At 44.1% G+C, this 16,545-nt stretch overlaps 1 protein-coding gene across 2 annotated transcripts in view; it reads right to left on the reverse strand.

Annotated features, from left to right (window-relative positions):
* Positions 1 to 339: 339 nt before the first annotated feature.
* LOC123061297 (zinc protease PQQL-like) overlaps positions 340 to 16,545 on the reverse strand; it is a 30,414-nt gene continuing 14,208 nt past the window's right edge. For both annotated transcript variants that reach the window (XM_044484361.1, XM_044484362.1), the window contains exons 11-21: positions 3,085 to 3,318; positions 2,770 to 2,934; positions 2,526 to 2,675; positions 2,354 to 2,445; positions 2,121 to 2,202; positions 1,949 to 2,032; positions 1,726 to 1,842; positions 1,529 to 1,639; positions 1,252 to 1,332; positions 843 to 1,037; positions 340 to 749 (exon numbers count right to left, since the gene is read on the reverse strand). In XM_044484361.1, the coding sequence (XP_044340296.1) occupies positions 672 to 749; positions 843 to 1,037; positions 1,252 to 1,332; positions 1,529 to 1,639; positions 1,726 to 1,842; positions 1,949 to 2,032; positions 2,121 to 2,202; positions 2,354 to 2,445; positions 2,526 to 2,675; positions 2,770 to 2,934; positions 3,085 to 3,318 (1,389 nt within the window). In that variant the 3' untranslated portion in view covers positions 340 to 671. The remainder of the gene's footprint in view (positions 750 to 842; positions 1,038 to 1,251; positions 1,333 to 1,528; positions 1,640 to 1,725; positions 1,843 to 1,948; positions 2,033 to 2,120; positions 2,203 to 2,353; positions 2,446 to 2,525; positions 2,676 to 2,769; positions 2,935 to 3,084; positions 3,319 to 16,545) is intronic.

Here is a 16,545-nt window from a genome sequence, read left to right on the forward strand (position 1 = left end):
TGCAGATCACGTTTGCCAAATTTCTGGAACCCCAGATGCCGTTACCTCTTTTTCTTTTACTTTACAAAATGCCAAATCACCGCTTTGGTCGGTGCAGCTAGTGGTGTCAGCCGGACGGCCACCTATGTGCCGATTCATCTCTTGATTCTCTTCTGCCGACTCCTGATGCAAATCGTGTGCATGAGGCAAAGGCCGAAGGGACAATGCAGCAATGCGTTATGAGACTTTTGCCCAGATGTTTGCAAGCACGATTTTAGTCTTGTTAATAGGAAAAACCATGGCCATGAGAAGAAGAAAAGGATGCAAATGGTGTTGATGTAAAAAAAATGGCAAAGCATATATGAAACGGTGCATCTATTATTTTGCCATCCTGGGTACACAAAGCACGTGCAATCGATCTCGACAAAACTGAATCTGGCATAAGCGTTCTACCATTTGAATCAACTGGGAGGTGCCAGTAGTAATCAGCGGCTGTTACACGCACGCATGTGGCAGTAAACCAATGTTGTTACAATCTTACACACACGCAGCAACGAATCAGTTAGCTACCGATTTCTGTATACCTTCTTCCGTGATGAAGAATCACCGCACCAACAACCAGATTTGCTGGCTGATGGTGAGATGGTAACAAACATCTACCAATTTGGCTCTTAACTTAAATGTGCTGTGCACTACGATCTCAATGCACCCCGTGAGTATCTCCACAAACTGGCTGCTAAGACCAGTGCACCAGCCATGCCAGCCAAAATCTGCAGAGTGGGCGAGAATTATCAAAATGATCGCATTTTGGGTGAAAAATTTAACTGAGAGAATTGCATGCCATGGTAAATACAATATCTAACCTTGGCATCTCTGCTAAATCCACCAGAACTCCAACTAACCACCGATATCAACGAATTCCAACGAGATGACTTAGGCATAAGGATTACTACCGTGTACTGTTTTTTACATGGGAAAGATATCACCCTTCGCAAGGCCATTTGCATGGCCTGTGGTGTCAAAGCTTCTCTAACTTTTACACGTCCCTCATCTTGAACCTGCGCAAAACAGAAAGTAAGCACTCAACAACACGTCATTTCAAATATACAATTTAAACTAGAGGAAAGTAAGGCTGAAAAATATATGTTCTGGTGATGATCGGTAATATCTGTAAAATATGAAGGCACGTCCCTCTGCTGATAATATGTTTTGTAAGCCAGCAAATAACAGGAGAAACATGAACTCAATAACAGATAGAAAGCTTCACACTACCATGAAGGTGGATCCAACATCTCCTGAATAAATCCTTGATTGATAGCTCCGCAGAATTCGATCCAACCAGTAATAATTTTCCTGCAGTTTCACAAGAAAAAAACTGTAAATATAAAGTGCCAAACCATATCAGCATTAATATTTACATAAAGAAAACTCCCACTAAACCTGCAATCCGTTTTCATGCACTCTTTGTTCAATTTCTAGGATGGTCGTAAATATTAAAATGCCAAACCATATCAGGATTATAAGTACATAAAGAAAACTTCAACTAAACCTGCAATCCGTTTTCATGGGCTCTTTGCTCAATTTCTAGGATGGTCCATACATCTTCTTCAGAAGGGCCTTCTGTCTGTAGATATGATATCTCTTCCAGAACAAAATCAACCTGAAAAAATTCTGAGTGTCAACTCCGAACTGAAGCCTCTTATAACAAGACTACATAATTTTAACCAGAAAGTCAATAAATCATACGAGCCTAGATGACATGTCTGGATCGCATGAGAAATTCACACTTATGTCTCCACGAACATCTCCACTTCTAGAAGGTTTGTTGCCACCTAAGAAGACACCTACATTAACTGAGTAGACCTGCAAAATGAAAAATATATTATACGTACTAAACTCTAAATGCTGCAGTCCATGTTGGAAGGGAATAATCAATCCAGATGGTCTTTGCTTGCCCAGGATATTTTACCTGTCCATATTTGAAGCGGAGTACTTGCATGATTTTTGTTTCAAGAAGTTTACTTAGAAATCCAACATAGTGAATATCCTCCGTCTTCGCATAGAGCAGAATATAGTGTAAGATCAAGGTTAGGTTTTGAAACAAACTATTACAGTATTATATTATTTCAAGGGCTGCATACCATCATTGTGCTCTTTAGAACCACTGGAAACCCTAGTTGGACGAAGCACTGAGCTTCAACCATAGGGCTGCGGACAACTTCTCTGCAAAACAAAAAAAAAACAGTTCAGGGTAAGATTACTAGTGTTTGGCAGGATAATTTCTGGAAAAGGAAAAAAGAAACTGTGTGGTTGCTACACCCTGCACGTGTGCAACTGATATAATTAGTGCAAGGAAAAAAAAACAGCAGCAAACCTAATTATGGTTTCCGGAAACTTGAAGGGCAATCCCTTTAGATCCTCACGACTAAGTGGCTGAACTGTATCCTGTACCTTCGGTATCCCACCCTACAAAAAAAGAAGAGTCCATCAGCATTACAAGGGTTTGGCATCTACTTTGTAACAATCAGAAGAGGAACAGAACATACCAGGTACTCCAATATCAGTGGGATTGAGATGTCTGGGTCTATGTTTCCAACTACTACAACGGTAAAAGCTGATGGATCCTTGAAGCAACTGTTGAAATATTCACATGCTCTGATTGGATTCACTTTCTTCAAATCACTTATTCTAATTGGCTGCATAATGGAGCTTGTAAATTTAAATTTAAATAAAGAAATAATAGGAAGAAAGCATTGGGAACTTATCAGTGTTCAGCTTATTAAGGTGTACCTTAAAGAAGTAGGAGTTCCCATAATTTATTTCCCGTGAACGATTTGCAAATGCAGTGTAAGGATCTCTTTCCTGAGCATAGATAGCTTCCTCCGCCATTTGCATGACTATTTTTACTTCTTCCTCCCTTGGCTCCACCTTTGTTGTAAATAGTTGGTAGACAAGCTGTATTTCAGAAGGCAGTCAAGGATAAGCATAGACCCACTTTTCACAGATACAAGTGATATGATTGCTATGTGTATAGTGCCGTCAGCATGTTCCTGTAAATTAGAACACACTTTATGCTCAATTAAGAATGCTTGAAGATAGGCAAACCTGTAAACCAGTCTCAAGATCTGAAGGTGAACAATCGCCAGAAAATGATCTCATGTACGCCCCAACTTTTGTACCAACTTCAGCTCTCTTGCCAGCAAGCATGTCCATCAAGACAGAAGGTTTGTAGCCAAAAATACCAATTTCTCCTGCTATTGTCGAGCCCATTGTGCATGAAGTATATTCATCTTCAGATAATTCGGACAGACCACCATAGGCAAACCCAGTAAAAACAACCTTCATATAGTTCAACATATAAAAAGAATGAAACATGTCCTTATCACAAAGTAACAAAAGGTAAATGACAACAACAACAACAACAACAACAACAACAACAACGACAACAACAACAACAAAGCCTTTAGTCCCAGACAAGTTGGGGTAGGCTAGAGCTGAAACCCATACGGTCTAGAAACCAACTCATGGTTCTGGCATGTAGATAGCTAACTTCCACACACCCCTGTCCATGGCTAGTTCTTTGGTGATATTTCAGTCCTTCAGATCTCTGTTTACGGACTCCTCCCATGTCAAGTTTGGTCCGCCCCGACCTCTCTTGACATTATCAGCACGCTTTAGCCGTCCGCTATGCACTTCTGGAGGCCTGCGCTAAACATGCCCACACCATCTCAGACGATGTTGAACCAGCTTCTCTTTAATTGGTGCTGCCCCAACTCTATCCCATATATCATCATTCCAGACGGGTCCTTTCTTGTGTGGCCACACATCCATCTCAACATGCACATCTCCGCTACACCCAACTGTTGAACATGTCGCCTTTTAGTCGGCCAACACTCAACGCCATATAACATTGCGGGTCGAATCGCCGTTCTATAGAACCTGCCTTTTAGCTGTTGTGGCACTCTTGTCACAAAGACTGCCAGAAGCTTGGCGCCACTTCATCCATCCAGCTTGCTCTCACATCTTCATTGATATCACTATCCTTCTACAACATTGACCCCAAATATTGAAAGGCGTCATTCGAGGTACCACCTGCCCAACAAGGCTAACCTCCTCCCCATGCCTAGTAGTACTGAAATCACACCTCGTGTAATAAAACCTTTTGATTCCAAGATTTGTCTCCTAACTTTCTATTAACCCCCGTCCTGACTATCATCGACTAGCATCACATCATCCGCAAATAGCATACACCATGTATGATAATGTTGTGACAAGTGTTCGAACAAGGGATGGCGACACTGATGACTTCTCATTTAAAATAGGACTGCACCAAGGGTCAGCCTTGAGCACTTATCTTTTTTGCTTTGGTGATGGGTGAGGTCACAAGGGATGTATAAGGAGATGTCCCATGTCCTTGATGAGGGTAATGTACTTTGTTGGGACTTTGTGTTTCTCCAAGGCCCACCAGATGACATTCTGCGATATCTTATCGTAGGCCTTCTCTAAGTCAATGAACACCATATGCAGGCCCTTCTTTTGCTCCCTATATCTCTCCATAAGTTGTCGTACCAAGAAAATGGCCTCCATGGTCGACCTCCCAGACATGAAACCAAACTGATTTTTGGTCACGCTTGTCATTCTTCTTAAGCGGTGCTCAAATACTCTCTCCCATAGCTTCATTGTATGGCTCATCAGCTTAATTCCACAGTGATTAGTACAACTTTGAACATCCCCCTTGTTCTTGAAGATTAGTACTAATATACTCCGCCTCCATTCTTCTGGCGTCTTGTTTGCCTGAAAAATGAGGTTGAAAAGCTTAGTTAGCCATACTATCATTATGTCTCCGAGGCCTCTCCACACCTCAATGGGGATACAATCAGGGCTCAACGCCTTGCCACCTTTCATCCTTTTTAAAGCCTCACTGACCTCGGACTCCTAGATTCGCCGCACAAAACGTCTGCTGGTATCATCAAAGAAGTCGTCCAATTCAATGGTAGAGCTCTCATTCTCACCATTGAACAGCTTGCCGAAGTACTCCCATCATCTATGCTTAATCTCCTCGTCCTTCCCCAGAAGCTAATTTTGCTTCGTCCTTGATGCATTTGACTTGGTCAACATCTCTTGTCTTCCTCGCTTGGATCTTGGCCATCTTATAGATGCTCCTTTCGCCTTCCTTCATGTCTAAGCGCCAGTAGAGGTCCTCATACGCCCGACTCCTTGCTTCACTCAAAGCTCGCTTTGCGGCCTTGCCACCATTCATCCTTTTTAAAGCCTCCCTGACCTCGAACTCCTAGATTCGCCGCACAAAACATCTGCTGGTATCATCAAAAGGAGTCGTCCAGTTCAATGGTAGAGCTCTCATTCTCACCATTGAACAGCTTGTCGAAGTACCCCGTCATCTATGCTTAATCTCCTCGTCCTTCCCCAGAAGCAAATTTGCTTCATCCTTGATGCATTTGACTTGGTCGGACATCTCTTGTCTTCCTCGCTTGGATCTTGGCCATCTCATAGATGTTCCTTCCGCCTTCCTTCGTGTCTAAGCGCCAGTAGAGGTCCTCGTACGCCCGACCCCTTGCTTCACTCAAAGCTCGCTTTGCGGCCTTCTTTGCCACCTTGTACTTCTCTATGTTGTCTGCACTCCTACCCAAATGCAGGTGTCTGAAACAATCTTTCTTCTCCTTAATAGCCTTCTGGGCATCATCGTTCCACCAGGTATCTTTAGCTTCACTTCTACTTTCCCTGGTCATCCCAAACTCCTCTGAAGCCACCTTATGAATGCAAGTCGCCATCTTCATCCACATATTGTCTGCATCACCTCCTTCGTCCCAAGGGCCCTCCTTAATGACCCTCTCCTAGGAAGTATGAGTTGCCTCCCTCTTGAGCTTCCACCACTTCATTCTAGCGACTTTGGCGCGCTTCTACCGCTGGACACGAATCCGAATGCGGAAGTCAACCACCACAAGCTTATATTGAGAGGGACGACACTCTCTCCAGGTATCACCTAACAATCTAGGCAAGCACGGATGTCTTCTCTTCTCTCGAGGACGAAATCAATCTGGCTAGAGTATTGACCACTACTAAAAGTCACTAGATGTGATTCTCCCTTTTTAAAGAGGGTGTTAGCTATGATCATGACCTGGGCTAGAGTGAAGCTCGAGACATCTTCTCCTTGATTCCTGATGCCATATAGCCATAGCCAAAGCCCCCATGCACCCCTTCAAAACCTGTATTAGATGTACCCATGTGGCCATTGAGGTCTCCTCCTATGAAGAGCTTCTCACCAATAGGTACACTCTTAACCATGTCCTCCAGACCTTCCCAGAACTCCCTCTTGGTGTTCTCATTATGGCCTACTTGCAGGGCATACGCGCTAATAACATTGAGAACTAAGTCCCAAACTACCAGCTTGACCAGAATAATCCGGTCCCATGCACCATGAAAAAAAAACTATGACTCAAGCTTCCAATTGATAGCAATCACTAAATTAACTTTCTGAGTGCATGGTTAGTTCATCAAGGCCAAATGATTAAAGAGAGACAGAAAAACCAAAGGTCACCAATGTCTTGTTTCTACTATACTACCCAGTATACATGAGATTGGGCAATACCTTCATGTCTGGCTGGCGATCGAGCACATCACGCTCTCGAACGCCCCTGACCAGCTAGTTTGGAGATGGACGGCCTCCGGTACTTAGGGCCTGTTCGTTAGCCCTCCACGGCCACCAACTCCTCAACTCCATCGTCAGGATCCTCTCGCCAGCTTCTCCCGAGCGAGCCGGGAGCGGGCGAAATGTTCAGGGACACGGCTTCTCGCTCGTTCCAGGAGTCAGTCCGAAGCCCATGAAATTGTCCCAATCTGGCCCATTCAACTCGAAATTTGTAGCAGGCTCATAGCCCAATTCGTTGTCGGTTCCTTTTTCTTCGCGGTGGGATTGGTCGGTCGTGGGGGTCGTGGGATTAGAAGCTCAAACCGGTACGCTCAGACTCACTTCGTGGTGGCAGCATCATGTAATTTTGATCAACTCCTGCTTCTTCAGATCCTGGGAGCTGGGAATTGCTCGCTCCTCAACTCCACATAAAATACACTACCGTGATAGCCAGCTTCTCTCCTCCATAACCATGATTTGGAGCGTTCGGCTCAGCTCCAGACTTGAGTCATGGAGTTGAGGAGCCGGAGGGCTCCCGAACACGCCCTTACACTACTAGCTCCTGCTACCTAACCACCTTCCAGGGATCCACAATTTCCTTCTCTTGGAAGCTCGTCTGGAAGAATTGGGCGCCACCGCGGGTGAAGTTCTTCCATTGGTTGGCAGACCAAGATAGGTGTTGGACGGCTGATCGCTTGGCTAGGCGTGGTCTCCTCCAGGCAGACTTGGCACGAAATCCTCTCCTGGCTACGGATGACCACCGCAAGACCAAGCCACGAACATTCGCTCATGGACTGGTGGCTGCACGCCAGGCAAAACACGCTGACACCGATGCGCAAAGGCCTAGCCTCCATTGCCCTCCTGGCGTCGTGGATAATCTGGAAGCAACACAATTGCATCTTCCACGGCGCCCAACCCTTGGTTCACGTGCTGGTCTCCAGGATCAAGGATGAAGCCCAGCAGTGGGCACGAGCTGGTGCCCGCGGCCTTCGTGCTGTCCTACCGTCCACCTGGGATGTGCACTAGTTTCACTGATCCTCATTTGTACTTGACCTCCTAGGAGGATTGTATCCAAACTCTACTTTTTCCATGCAATGAAACACAAAGGTCCTTTGTGTTTTCTCGAAAAAAAATAACTATAGTACCCAGTACTGGAGTTCATGCGCTTGCCTGGTAATCAATAACAATTACTCTTAACTATTTTGTCCAAAACTAAACTAAATGCTGAATTATATATCTTACTAGCACATATGCCCGTGCGTTGCAACGGGAGATATAGTGACGTATCCACCGAAATATCCAGCAACATGTCCCAAGAACATCTAAATGATGCCACCCAGCAACGGCAAGAAGGCGTGCACCAAGGTCTAGTAATACTTCATAGCAATTGTACGGGCATGGCCAATTCACGCGAATTCAAGTGGGTGAGATTAGTTAGTGTGGGCCCCACAGTTGAATTAGGGGGGTGATTAGTTAGTGTGGGCCCACCCTTGAATTCACCGGGGAGAGAAATTAATTAGGGTGAGGAGAGATTTACGTGGCTTCGTCCCCAGATGCGTTGCGGAGCGTTACAACGCTTGCAGGTGAGTAAGTCTTTTCCCAATTGTACATTAAGAAGCATGCTATATATACAATGCTTTTGATATGATTTTTATACGACGATTCTGATCTTAAAAGGCCCCCTAATTTTTAAATCTTAAAGGCATTATTTGTAATCTGTCGTGAAAGAAAATCTCACTAAGCATTAGAAATAATGAATTATAATTCCTTCGCATTTGAACAAACAATCCCTACACATACAATACTTTTGGTACAACAATTCTAACCCTAAAGGACCCCCTAATTTTCAAATTTTAAAGGCATTATTTGTAAATTGAAGCAATTTTAAAATCTCATCAACTTTGTGTTAATTGCATGCCATGTCTGGGTAATTGCTTTGTGTCATATCATACACCTTTCTTTCTTTCTTGTTAAACTCTTCTTCCTTATTTATGCATACTGATCATGCCCTCGTATTATAATTTCTTTGCAACATATTATTATCTCCTTCCTTCTCCCTTGCTTTAGGGAGCTCACCTTCCTTATTTATGCCCAAGGATCACAACGCTGGTATTATATGGTCATTATCCTCTCCTTTTTCTTTTTCGAAAGTCTCTTTCCATATATATATATATACCCTCTAATCACGCCACTCTTTTTCCTTATTGATGCCCACTGATCACACGCCACACATCTCATGAAATCTAAGCCATATATGTCAGCCACCTTTGTTTCCTTATTCTCAAAGGTGTTTTCCTCACAAACAGGGCCCATTATTACTAATTAATTCTCCAGGCTGCTTATTGATGTTGAATCGGAAACATATATAAATCGGTAGAACGGCTTGTAAAGCAGCAAGGTGGTACTAATTTATAAACAAACAAACGTTTTGTTTTGTATCCTGATGCTTTAGCTGTGTTGGTTGCAGCTTTGGGCCTCGACGTGCAACATTGTGAGTTCGATTCCATGTAAAGACGTTTATTTTCTGCATAATCTCGGTTGCATGTCATATTTTTTGCATGGGCCGATTTCGGGTCAAGGCCCAGTAAGGTGATTTAGCTCAGCCTGGCAAAGTTGTATCAAGGATGAAGAGTACGAGCAGGAGCAGCGTGACGGACGAAATTGTCGTGGTTCCCCAAATTAGTACCACCTCGCATATATGTTTTTAAATTCAAATTGAAAACGTAAATTCACAGGAAGAAAGCGTATTGTGACGGTGAACCCACGGAGTCAATCCATGCTTTATTATTAGGGAAAGATAAGTATGATACGTCATTTATTTCTTTTATCATGTAGCAAAACACAAACTCCGCCTATGTTGTCTCAACATAGCCGGTCCCAAGCCCGGGTAAAGGAGGAGGGTTGTGATAGGCTTGGCGAGCCAACGTAAAAACTCAGCCACTCTTATGGAGATGAAACCCAAAAGATATGGACAGGGGTGCGTGAAAGCTTGCTATCCATGTGCCAGAGCCATGAGTTGGTTGCGAGATCTTATGGGTTTCACCTCTAGCCTACCCCAACTTGTTTGGGACTAAAGGCTTTGTTGTTGTTGTTGTTGTTGTATGTAGCAAAACACAAAACAGCAAATATACTACTAAGTGTTGTACTGTCTCGAGATCTTCAAACTAAAAGTAGCAGCTTTCAACTGTTATCCATGACTCACAAAATGGATGTGCCATAGGTAGGTCCCCACAATGCACAAAGTTAGTACTTTTGCAGTAATAATTGCTCATAGGAAGAACTGTTATCTATGAATCTCTTGTCTTCCAGCCGTAGGTGCGGTGCTGACAGAATCATTGAAAGCTACATTTTCATATCACTCATTAGAGAACATATGTCAATGTTTTACCACTGGAAAGGAAAAATGTCAATACAGAACTTCTAAAAGTTTGGCAAATGAATTCAAGCTGGCAAGACAGCACCGCCTCAAAACACCCAAGGACAGAAATTTATCCTCGATCGCCATAACCCTATTATATTTAGAAGTTAGACCCTATCTTCATTCTAATTATACCATATATGTGGTTTATCCTAATAAACTTGCAATAAAACCTGATATGGAGAGGTATGCAGATCTGTGGTATATGTGCCCAAGTACTGCTGGCCCATAAAGGCCCAGGCCCATGTGTGTGCTGACCTATAGGAGGAGGAGCACGACGCTGTCTGGACAACAGCACCACAACAACACATATCGAACAGGTTAGGCATCCCTCCTCTGCTCCACATGGTATCAGAGAGAGGTTCATAGGCGGAGGCGACGGCGACGGCAATGGCGGGGTATGGCAGGGCGACGTGGCTGCATGCGAGCTGGATACGGGGCGCATCTCCGGCAGGCGAGGCGCGGCGGCTTTGGCTGCACGTGGTGTGCGTTCGCCGGGATAGAGATTGAGAGAATGCTGCTGCTGTGTGGTATGTGCTGCTGCTGTGTGGTACTTGCTGCTGCGTACGTGCTGATTTTAGAGTAGGGGGGCACAAAATAGTGGAGAAGAAGAGATTGCGTATGACTGGAGCTGCTGCTGCTGCTGCGAGCTGCTTCTGCTGATTGGAGAGGAAGGAGGTGGAAGAAGAGGTGGTGCTGGAGGTGCCGACGAGCTGCTGCTATCTTGGGAGTGTAAAGTAGGAGCTGGTGGTGCCTGTGTTGTGCTGCTTCTGCTGGAGGTGTTGCTGCTGCGTGTGGCTATTCAAGGAGGAAGGCTAACTGCTGCGTGTGGCTGCCTGGGAAGATCGTAGATGATGTGGTTGTGGATATGTTCAACGACTTGGCAGAGACCAGGGTCATGGATTCACTGCAGCCGGATGATGGGTGTTTGTGCGACACAGAGGAAGGAGGAAGGCATGTAGGAGATGAAGGAGAAGACCATGACCGGAAGAGGACGCATGTGTTGGGCAGGTGTGAGCTGCGTGAGGCAGAGAAGGCGACGGTGAATGGTGTTGGTTTGCTGTGGACATGTGCAGCAAGTATGTGGCGGCAGGCGTGTGCTTTGCTGCTTTCCCCCGGCGAAGAGATGCATGAAGTAGAGAATACGGGTGAGACCGAACAGCATGATAGCCACGAGGATACAAGTCTTCCAAGTTTGGCTCATTTTATCTATACAAATGAGGCCAACACTGAAAAGGCCACAATTGCTGCTCACATAACTGATCCGGAGTGGGTATTAGACTCTGGTGCATCTCAACATGTTGCAGGTGACTTCAGGGAATTTGAGTCATATGATCAGCACATTCCCTCTCCATGTAACAGTATATGTACTGCTGACGGGAAATTGCGGCATATTAAGGGCATTGGGACAGTTCAATGTACCCCTACTATTAAGCTATCTTCGGCCCTACATGTGCCAGCTTTCCAGGTCAATCTGGTGTCTCTGAGTGCTCTAATCAACCATGTGGACTGTAGGATAACACTGACAGAGGAATGTGCTTGATTCAGGACAGAGCCGACTGGAATGAGAATTGGGACTGGAATAAGGCATAGGGGACTATGGAGGTACATGGACTGTGAGGGGCTTGGTCAGATGGGCAGCTCAGTGTTTGCGGCGATTGTGGAAGAAAGAGTCATCGATGATGAAACATCACTGCGGAATGGGGCATGTATCCTTTGCTAAATGTACAAGTTGTTTCCTGCTGTAATGAATGTAGTAGATAAGACCGTTTCGAAAAAAAAATGTAGTAGATAAGAACAAGCTAAAATGTGATGCGTGTGAGTTTGCAGAACACACGAGGACATCTTATGTGAGCAAGGGACTTAGAAGTATATCTCCATTCATGCTTGTTCACTCGAATGGATGGACAAGCCATGTGGTGTCAGTTAGTGGTGCAAGGTATTTTGTGACCTTTATTGTCATGGGTCTATTTGATGCATCACAAAGATGAAACTTTCCAATGCTTCAAGAATTTATATGCCTATGTGAAAAATCACTACAATGTTCAGGTACAAAATAAAGAATTGATAATGGCACTGAGTATGTGAACAAAGCGTTTGGGACTTTCTTATCAGAGCAAGAGTTTTGCGTCAAACCTCATGTCTGGACACTTCTCAGAATGGAGAATGGAGTGGCTGAAAGGAAGAACTGATACATTCTGGAGGTTGCTCGATCACTGATGCTTACTATGAATGTGCTGAAAGTCTAGTAATTGGATCCCTGACAAACCAACATATTCTTGTGGAGTGAAGTTGTGATGGCTGCAACATACCTGATCAATCGCACATCATCGAGAGTACTAGGTATAAAGTCACCTTCTGAGTTGCTTCTGGGAAAGAATGATTTTGTGGTTCCTACCAAGCTGTTCGGTTGTGTCTGCTTTGTCGGGGATCACAGGCCATCTGTGGGCAAATTAGATCCACGGGCCGTCAAGTGAATCTTCATCGGGTATTCTTATGGGCAGTGAGGCTACAAGTGTTGGAGTTCTTTTGAACGGAGGACCTTTGTGAGCATGGACGTCACCTTCACAGAACCCGACTGAAGCAGCACAAAGGTTGTGGAGGAGCAACTCCACCTTGCTGCTACAATGTGTACAGCACAAGTGTTGAAGGAACAACTTCAACGTGCTGCGCTAGATATCGCTCTAGAGGCGAATGTAGGCTGATAGGGCAGCAAGAGTTCAATCCAGAACTCCTAGGGCACAAGATCTACTCCAAGATCTTAGATAAGAACAACAAGTTCTATTATAGGTAGGGGTACATAGTCTGGGTATGAGGTGAGGACCTCTATTTATAGGGCTTTGGGAAGCCTTCACATACTTCTACTTATAGCTGGAATACTCTAGAAACATTATTTAAGGTTCACCATTCTACTCATAGTTACTCACAACTAGAAGACTCTAGAAAACAGTAGGTAGGATAAAGAAAAGAAAAGAAATACTAGACCACAACAAAGTATCTAGAAGTAGCCAAACAGATTTGACATATGATTATATTTTCATGTTCCTCATCATTCTCCCCTGGTTGTTTGAAACTCGCCCTCGAGTTATCTTCATGGAGCGCTTCTTCTGGATGGTAGAGAGTCAAGTCCGCAACATTGAAAGTGTTGGAGATACCCATATCGCTTGGAAGATCTATCACATAAGCATTATCATTTATCTTCCTCACGATAGAGAAGGGTCTATACCTTCGCTGCCTAAGTTTCCCTTTAACACCTAAAGGCAGCCTCTCTTTCGGAGGTAGACCATCACCTTATCACCAGCTTGGAATGATTTTGGCCTCCTTTTGCAATTAGCAAGTTGTTTATATTTCTGATTTTGTGCTTTCAAAGAACCGCGAATCTCTTCAAATAACTCAGTGTAATTATCAGCAAAGGACAATGCTGATTTTGAGTTTTCCCTTGATGGTAGCTTCATCAGGTCCACCACATGTGATGGAACTTTAGTGTAGACAATGGAAAAAGGGCTCCTTCCTATGGATCTATGCTTGGAGTTATTGTAGGAGAATTCTGCAAGAGATAAAGCCAAATCCCATTGTCCCTTTCTCCACAAATGCAACGGATCAGATTACCCAAAAACTTGTTCACCACTTCCGTTTGTCCATCTGTTTGTGGATGAGCAGTGCTAGAAAATTTCAATTCAGTGTTGAATGCATCCACAAAGTGAGCCAAAATGCAGCAAGAAACTTGCTATCACGGTCTGAAACAATGGACCTTGGAACTCCATGAAGTCTGACCACTTCTCGAAAGAATAGGTTCGCCACATGATGAGCATCCGTTGTCTTGCGGCATGGGATGAATGAGCCATCTTAGAGAATCTATCCACGACCACAAGTACAGCATCACTTCATCGCCTTGTTCTTGGCAAGCCCAAGACGAAGTCCATAGAAATGGACTCCCATGGAGCAACAAGAACAGGCAAAGGCATGTATAACCCTGTGTTCTGGACTTGGCCTGTGCAGGTCTGACATACGGGGCACCGTTGAACGAACTTTCCAGCATCTCTCTTTAGTTGTGGCCAAAAGTAGCGAGCTTCCAGGTTAGCGATAGTCTTGTCCCGTCCAACATGGCCACTAAGATCACTTGAATGGAGCTCTCTAACCAGCTTGTCACGTAGAGTTCTTGGAATGCACAAACGATCATTTTTGAAGAGATATCAATCTTGCATCAAATAGTCATCACCTAATGGTTGGCCCCTTGCGTGCTTTACCCAAACATGGCCAAAGTCTTCGTCACCCTCATACAACTCCTTTATTTGATCCATGCCCGAAAGTTCAGCTTCAAAAGAAGTCAAGAGGCATGCACGACGACTCAAAGCATCGGCCACTCTGTTAGTTATTCCAGATTTATGCACGATGAGATAGTTAAACCTCTCCAGATATGCTGCCCATCTTACTAGCATGCGGTCAACATGCTTTTGATTTCTAAAATGCTTCAAGGATTGATGGTCGCTATAAACAATGAACTCTTTAGGCAGCAAATAGACTTCTCAAGTTTTCAACGCTTTGAAAACGGCGTATAATTCTTGCTGATAGGTACTCCATTTCTGTCTAGCTTCACTTAACTTCTCACTAAAGAAAGCAATGGGCTTCCTTTCTTGAGATAGGACAGCCCCAATGCCTACTCCACTTGCATCACACTCCAACTCAAAAGTCTTGTTGAAATCAGGTAGTACCAAGACAGGAGCTTGTGATAGCTTTTGTTTAATCTCATTGAAACTAGCTTCAGCTGCTTCTGTCCATTGGAACTTTCCTTTCTTCAAACACTCGGTAATTGGTGCCATAATAGTGCTGAAATTCTTCACAAATCGCCTATAGAAAGTTGCAAGGCCATGAAAGCTTCTTACCTCAGAAATGGTCTTAGGAGTTGGCCATTCTCGGATTGCTTCAACCTTAGAATCATCAACACGAATGCCGTCACATGTTATGACGAATCCTAGGAAAAGAAGTTGTGTTTGTAGGAAAACACATTTCTTCAAGTTGACGTAGAGCTCATTTTCCCTTAGTACTTCTAGCACCTTCCGAATGTGATCAAAGTGTTCATCCTCATCCTTGCTATAGATCAAGATGTCATCGAAATAGACCACAACCAAGTGGAATAAAAAGGGTCTAAGGACTTGATTCATTAAGTGCATAAAGGTACTTGGTGCATTTGAGAGTCCAAATGGCATGACTAGCCATTCAAACAACCCTTCCTTTGTCTTGAAGGCGGTCTTCCATTCATCCCCGGGTCTTATACGGATTTGATGATATCCACTTCTTAAATCTAGCTTTGTGAACACTCTTGCTCCACTAAGCTGATCCAACATATCATCCAGACGGGGAATAGGGAATCTATACCTTACGGTGATCTTGTTAACGGCTCTACTGTCCGTACACATGCGCCAAGATCCATCTTTCTTTGGCGCGAGTAGGGCTGGTACAGCACATGGGCTAATACTTTCTCGAATGTGCCCCTTTTGCAACAATTCCTCCACTTTCTCCTTCAATATATCATGCTCCTTTGGGCTCATTCGATAGTGTGGAAGATTAGGAAGACTTGCTCCCGGAATTAAGTCAATTCTATGTTGAATTCCTCTCATCGGTGGCAAGCCATGTGGCTCCCCAAGTATGTTCTGAAATTCTGCCAATAAACCACGTACCTTTGCTGGAATTTCAACAGTCAGGTGCTCTTCTCCCTTTACAACAAGTGCAGCACACAAATCTGCCTCCTTCAAGTCTTCCATAAACTCATGAGAGGTATGGGAGATAGTTAACATAGTTTTCCCCTCCTCCTTAGAGGTATTACCTTCGGTTTTGTTTGGTAAGATAATGATCTTTCTCTTGTTCCAAATGAAAGAGTAAGAATTTTCCTTGCCCTTGTGTGTAGTATCCACATCAAATTGCCAAGGCCTTCCAAGAAGAACATGACTGGCATCCATGTCAACCACATCACACAACACATTTGAGCGATAATGCTTACCCAAAGAAAGTGGCAGGTTGCATTGTTTGGTGATCCTCATATTCACTCCTTTCTTGATCCATCCAATAGTGTAGGGATTCGGATGATCATGGATTTCAAGCTTTAAATGGTCCACCAACTTCTGGGAGATAAGATTCTCGCGGCTGCAACTATCAATCACTAGTTTGCATACCTTGCCATTCACCGTGCATTTGCTCTCAAGTATTTTCTTCCGTTGTGTGTCATCGAGTTGTGGTGTGGAACATAGGAGACGCTGGATCACACATACCACCTCTTCGCCTTCTTCTTGACAAACCTCTTGTCCGTCTACATCTTCAGATTCGTATTCTTCCTCATCGCTTTCACCATCATGGATAGTCGTGTTAACAAATTTCCTTAGTGGGCAACCGCTGGATACGTGTCCCTCTTTACCACATTTATAGCACTTTGGGCCTTCATTTGCCTTACCCTTGCTTCTAGTTTGTTTCGGGATTGGCTGTTTTGTCTTTGGTGGAGTGGCCTTTT

The sequence above is a fragment of the Triticum aestivum genome, chromosome 3A (assembly GCF_018294505.1).
Source record: "Triticum aestivum cultivar Chinese Spring chromosome 3A, IWGSC CS RefSeq v2.1, whole genome shotgun sequence".
Taxonomy (NCBI): domain Eukaryota; kingdom Viridiplantae; phylum Streptophyta; class Magnoliopsida; order Poales; family Poaceae; genus Triticum; species Triticum aestivum.